At 34.0% G+C, this 6,291-nt stretch overlaps 1 protein-coding gene across 2 annotated transcripts; it reads left to right on the top strand.

The window, feature by feature from the left end:
- The first annotated feature begins 482 nt into the window (after positions 1 to 482).
- LOC133286854 (AP2-like ethylene-responsive transcription factor At2g41710) lies at positions 483 to 4,337 on the top strand. Of its 2 annotated transcripts, none has more exons than XM_061484353.1 (9): positions 483 to 809; positions 944 to 1,026; positions 1,183 to 1,191; positions 1,298 to 1,386; positions 1,772 to 1,847; positions 1,906 to 1,969; positions 2,251 to 2,312; positions 2,491 to 3,125; positions 3,918 to 4,337. In XM_061484353.1, exons 1-9 carry the CDS (start codon positions 616 to 618, stop codon positions 3,972 to 3,974), a joined length of 1,269 nt encoding a protein of 422 aa, XP_061340337.1. In that variant the 5' UTR covers positions 483 to 615; the 3' UTR covers positions 3,975 to 4,337. The 2 variants fall into 2 exon arrangements, with proteins under 2 accessions (XP_061340337.1, XP_061340336.1); XM_061484352.1 differs by having other exon boundaries at positions 486 to 809; positions 1,772 to 1,845; positions 1,919 to 1,969.
- Positions 4,338 to 6,291: the final 1,954 nt, after the last annotated feature.

Below are 6,291 nucleotides of genomic sequence, written 5' to 3'. Positions count from 1 at the left end.
TCATTTTAAATGAAATTATTATTTTTTGATACATAACTAATGATTTTTTATATGCTTTCCGATCTACAAAATTTAGAGGAGAAAAAAAGTTAAAGTATTGTAGAGAAAATATGAAAATAAAAAACACGAGAATATAATAATTTTACTTAAAATTACATAAACTTGTGATATGACAAATATTTTTCGAATAAATTTTTCAAATAAATTTTCCTTTTTCCTTTGCAAGGTGGCAGGCAGGTTGTGGCAGGTTAGCAGAAAATGGCACCGTGGGTTTGGATCACCAGCAGCAGACAGGAAGTCGCACCGAACATGCACGATTGTCAAATAAAATCAAAAACATGTCAAATGACGTTGTTACCCTCACGGTGTCCTAGCCGTTACATAGGCCAAGCCAAAGGACCTCAACAGGACCAATTTACCAATCCGTAATTTCAAAACCAGGAAAGGGCATTTCCGTAACTCCAATTATAACTACTCGTTCTTCATCCTTCTAGTTTCCCCCTCACTCCACTCACTGTGAATCTGAATTCTAAACACTCTGAAGTAACGGAACTCATTTCTCTCTCTCTCACTCTTTTCTCTTTCCTAGGGTTAGGGTTAGGGTTTGGTTCCACCATGGCTTCCTCTTCCTCCGATCCCGGCAAGTCGGCGGAGACTTCGGAACCTGCGGTGGCGAACGATCAGTTGTTACTGTATAGAGGATTGAAGAAAGCGAAGAAAGATAGAGGTTGCACCGCCAAAGAACGCATCAGCAAAATGCCTCCTTGTGCCGCCGGGAAACGCAGCTCCATATACCGTGGTGTCACCAGGTACACTTCACGAAACTGATTCAGTTAAGAGTTGGTTGAGATGCTTATTGGATTTGACATCTTCGAGATTTTTCTACTGCATTTCTACTCATTGATCTATTGTTTTTTTTCGCGAATTATGAATTGTTTATTAGGCATAGATGGACTGGTCGTTATGAAGCGCATCTTTGGGATAAAAGTACATGGAACCAAAACCAGAATAAGAAAGGAAAGCAAGGTCTCTTTCTAAACGCATGCCTATATTGTGTAGGAAGATACTGTTGATCACATTTCTGGTTCAAATTTGTGTAATCCTGAAATTACTTACTTTCTCTTCGTTTTTTTATGTTGTGCGCGAATTGATTGGACAACGATTCATTTGTGGTGATGCCAGTTTACTTGGGTAAGTTGTGTTCCTCCTTTGTTCTTTTTTTCTTTTCGTTTACTGGTTTTTATTGAATTCTGCATTATTATCATTTGTAATATTGTTGCTGATGGCTTTTCGGCAGGGGCATATGATGATGAGGAAGCAGCAGCTAGAGCTTATGACCTTGCTGCTCTGAAATATTGGGGTCCTGGGACTCTCATCAACTTTCCGGTAAGATAATTGCTTGCATGATTATGGTGATTTTTGGAGGGCACATTAATTGAAAAATGCTGTATAGTTTTGTGCTTCTTGTTCCCTTAGTGCTAGATGAAAATGATGTCTTCTTATTTCCTGCTTCGTATTTTGCATCAAAAGATGCTGTGGAGATGGTGACTTTAAAGGCAGCTCTAATTTTGCATGTTAACTATTGAGTATAGTATCTATGGTGCCTTCTTTGCCCAAGATAACCAGTTGCATAAGATGGAAATATTTGTTGGTAACTAGGTTCTGCATTTGACGTTATAAATACAGTGCTCTTTGATAGGAAAAGGGTGTTAGCTGTTCTCCTCTGGTAAATACCATGATTTTTGTAGTAAGTTTGATCTGTGTGCTGCAGGTGACTGATTATGCAAGAGATCTTGAAGAAATGCAGAATGTTTCGAGAGAAGAATACCTTGCATCTTTACGGCGGTGTGTGTGTATTTCACCAAAATATTTTCTAACATGTAGCCATACTGCTGCTTACATGTGATGCTTTCTGCAGGAAGAGCAGTGGATTTTCAAGAGGATTATCAAAATACCGTGGACTCTCAAGGTGTGAATCCATCGAAATGTCTTTACAGAAATTGTCTGCCAGTTAATTCATTTTTTTTTAAAAAAAAAAAAAATCTATATTCAGATCTCTGAGTCTATGTGGTTATGTGTGTAGAGCTAATTCTTCAATGATCAGCTGACTTTGCCTTTCTCTGCTTTGCAACACAACTACAGTTCTTTATGATCTGGTGTAGCTGTCATCCAATATATAGATTCTGACATGGAATTGATTGTTAACTTTAACTCCGCATTTCATTTTGCATGTGTTGGTACCAAAATTAGTCGATGGGAGCCATCATATGGCCGTATGGCAGGATCTGATTACTTCAATAGTATACATTATGGTACGTTCTAATCAAATTTTTAGTTCAAGCTAATCTTCTATTGAACACAGTTATATGAAGCACATTCATTTGTGCGCCACCTTTGACTATTTAAAAAACAAAAAGTAATAGTATTCAATCAGTTCCACCTGTTTTATCTGCAAGATCACTAGCGTCATACTGTTTTACAACATTAAAGGTACAGGGGATGATTCTGCAGCTGAAAGTGAATATGTAAGTGGTTTCTGCTTAGAAAGAAAGATTGATTTAACAAGTCACATCAAGTGGTGGGGATCTAATAAGAGTCGACAACCTGATGCTGGAACAAGATTATCAGAAGAAAAGAAGCATGGTTTTGCTGGAGATATTTGCAGTGAACTTAAAACATTGGAACAGAAAGTCCAACCTACAGAACCATACCAGATGCCAGAGTTAGGCAGGCCCCACAATGATAAAAAGCATAGAAATTCTTCAGTCTCTGCCTTAAGTATCTTGTCACAATCTGCTGCTTACAAGAGCTTGCAAGAGAAAGCATCAAAGAGACAGGAAAATAGCACTGATAATGATGAGAATGAAAACAAAAACACAGTTAATAAGTTGGATCATGGCAAGGCAGTTGAGAAACCATCAAATCATGATGGTGGCAATGATCGACTTGACATTGCAATGGGAATGAGTGGGACGTTGTCTCTTCAAAGAAATGTTTACCCATTGACACCATTCTTGTCTGCACCGCTTTTGACAGCCTACAATACTGTTGATCCTTTGATAGATCCTGTTCTCTGGACATCTCTCGTTCCTATACTTCCTGCTGGCCTTTCTCGTACAGCTGAGGTTGGTATAATGACTAAAGTGTTTTACTTTCTTTAGAAGGATTGGAAGTGCTTAAATTTTTTTTTTAATAGTGCTTAAATAATGATCAATATTATACATCATGTCTTCCGGATATTTAAAATGAAAAAAATGATTGAGTTAGAAAGGAAATTTAAATAAAATAAAATCTACATGAGTGTGGGCGTGTATGTTTATCAATTTGTTCTCATTAAAATATTCTTTGAATTATTACCATAATATAAAATTTTTTGTAAGTCTTGGTGATTACATGTTTATGAAGACTTGTTTCCCTATGCCATTAAGCCAACAAGGTAGTGTCAGGCTGTCAGCAAATTTAATTTGTTCTGTCTTGGACCAATATAATGGATGCAATTTTATGCAAAACGTTATTTTCTGATAAGTTCTTATCACATTTGGACCTCGTCACCTGTTGAAAAGATGTGGAGAACCTATGAATGAAGTCTAAAATTAGAGAGCCAGATAGTTGCAATTTTAGATACATCACCACTATTTTGAGACTTATGTTACTTCCTGGAGATTGGTTCCAATATTTCTCTAATTATCATTTTACGATTTATAGAGGAAAAGCAGCCCTATGGCTGCATAACTTTTTCTGACAATAAAAAGGTGGCAGGGAGAATAAATTTTCAATTAAAAATCATCAGTGACACGAAATATTTGATATATCTCCCTGCAGCCCCGGGTTACTGTATATGGTAAGCTAAGAATTACTTATCAGTTATCACATTCTTGTAGATTCACCTCACCAAGAACGCTTGGATTGATGTGCAGGTTACAAAGACAGAGACCAGTTCTTCAACGTACACTATGTTTCAGCCAGAGGAGTGATTTGACATTTGGATTTCTAATTGAAGAAAGGCAAGCACCTGAGAAAGGCTGAGCTTGTATCGAACAAACAACAGCGTAGAAGTCTGAAGAGCTCAAGCGCAGGTATCAGAGAATGTCCCCATGGCTTTTTTGCAAGATCACGTGGGTTCAGAGAAAAGAATGTATTACCGTGGTTTTACATTAATGATATATATATGATTATATCACAAATCTTCTCATTTAAAGCCAGAGTATCAGTTGATATATCTCTATCATGTATATATAGTCAGAGTTAGACAAATTTTGATTTTATCCGGAATGTTCTGTACAGAATAAGAGGTGGAATCATGCAAGAATACGGTTATGAGTTTATTTGCATAAGAGTTTTTAGGCGCTATTATATTTTTTTTATCATTGATTACTGCTAGAGATGAAAATATGCTAGGCTACATTAGACTTTGCCCAAATAAGCCTAGTCTGTTTGCAAATTAACATGAGCTTGGCTGGTAACTTATCTTAGACTTTTTTTTATGACTGGACTTTTTAATGAAAACATAAAAACTTACCTGAAAGCATATTTAGAGGTTTATTTAGACATTTAAATAGACAGAAAAATTTTAACTCCAATTTTCTTATTAGTGTATCATTTATTAAAATTTATTCTATTATGTCTAAAATTAATGTTATATTAATTTATAATTAACAAAGTATGTAAGGATTATAAATCCTGTATCTAATTAACAAAAAAATAGGTTAGTTCAGTAGGCCAAATAGATTTTTCTAAAAGGTTCAGTCTTATTTTATTTGGTTAAATTTGTAGTAAGACAATTTGGTTTATTTAGTCCCCTTGAAGCTCCGGATATTTGTTTATACAATGGTTGGAATATGTCTTAATAATTGATCGAAATAAGTTGTTGTTAATTATACTAAGGTCAATAAATTTTGGCTTAGGCCTTTTGTTTAAAAAAAAAAAAAAAATCAATAAATTTTCAATTAGTAAATTTATTCTTATTCTCATGTCTTGTTTTTGAAATTGTCTTCTTCCTCATTCTAATGATCACCATATTTATCAGATCGTCTTATTCTTCAAGTTTAAAAAATAGTAATTACATCTAAGTTAAGCAAAGCAAAACATGGGGAGAAAGGAAAGATTCAGACTTCAAAGTCAAGTGAGTTTAGATAGAAATGTTCATTAAGTGGAAGAGAGAGAATATTTACATTTGGGATTGGAATGAAATGAGATATAGGATTTTAGAGATATTCTCATTTATGTTTTTCTCGTCAAAATGCCAATCACCAATTGCCATTCGGAGACAGCCAAATTTGACTCACCTCAAATTCCAAGTTGTGGTACTCACCGGCACAGCACGCCACAACCCCCACCCGGACTGTACCAATTGATACGTCAAAATTCCATCCACTCCACTTGTCCGAGAGAAACTTTTAGGTGATATGCTATATTGCACCGAGACTGACACGGGACATGGGATATGACACGATATGACACTTCGATACGTTAGTTCTAAAAAATATTAAATTTTGACACGTTAGGACATGTTTTGATATTATATAATATTTTTAACTTATGTAGTTATATTATATTTAGTATTTAATAATTTAACAAAAAATAAAGTTAAACTTATAATATCCATCAATTTTGCAAAGAAACATAATATATCCCAAATATTTATATTATACTCAATAAAATCGTAATCGTAATCTAACGAATCTAATAGTTAGAACTCAAAATGCAACGCAACGTAACCTTTGAACTTTTTTTGAGTCTTTGCAACGAGTATTGAAGTGTCGGTAAGTGTCGGACACGACACGCCAAAATTTTTGAAGTGTCGATACTTCGTAGGTGATATGTACCCAAAAAAAATAAAAACTTTTAGGTGATGATATGTTCAGTTTCGTATGGAGATTAAAAATAAGAAAATAAAAAATGAGGCAAAATACGTGGGTAATGCTTAGTGACGTTTTATCTCCCTTTTGATTGAATATAATTAAATGTTGTTAATGATGAGATAATTGTATGTTAAATAACTACGACAGATGCGTGCGTATCTATATATATATATATATATATATATATATATATATATTACACTATTTTATTGAAGAAAATTCAAATAAAGTAAAAGAAGCGATATTTGAATCTCAAGAATTACCTTTGTTAGTAATTTGCTCCGAAATATTTAGTATGATTCTATTGTGTGATTTTGAATGATTACATTTTAAAAAAAAATGAATTTTAGTTAAAAGAAACAAAAGTTTACTGATAATAAAAGATTTAATTTTGATGTAGTTTTATAGTAATTTTTAATATTATTATTCA

The sequence above is a fragment of the Gastrolobium bilobum genome, unplaced genomic scaffold (genome assembly GCF_033153095.1).
Source record: "Gastrolobium bilobum isolate Gb01-03AN ecotype WA unplaced genomic scaffold, APGP_CSIRO_Gbil_v1 utg3261, whole genome shotgun sequence".
NCBI lineage: Eukaryota > Viridiplantae > Streptophyta > Magnoliopsida > Fabales > Fabaceae > Gastrolobium > Gastrolobium bilobum.
The sequence above is the reverse complement of the archived record's forward strand: the minus strand, read 5'-3'. Positions and strand labels throughout refer to the sequence as shown.

Coding starts and splice junctions, on each gene's coding strand:
- LOC133286854 (XM_061484353.1), top strand. CDS start 616: ATGGCTTCCTCTTCCTCCGATCCCGGCAAGTCGGCGGAGACTTCGGAA. Junction 2,313..2,490: donor CTTCAATAGTATACATTATG/GTACGTTCTAAT, acceptor ACAACATTAAAG/GTACAGGGGATGATTCTGCA. Junction 3,126..3,917: donor GCCTTTCTCGTACAGCTGAG/GTTGGTATAATG, acceptor ATTGATGTGCAG/GTTACAAAGACAGAGACCAG.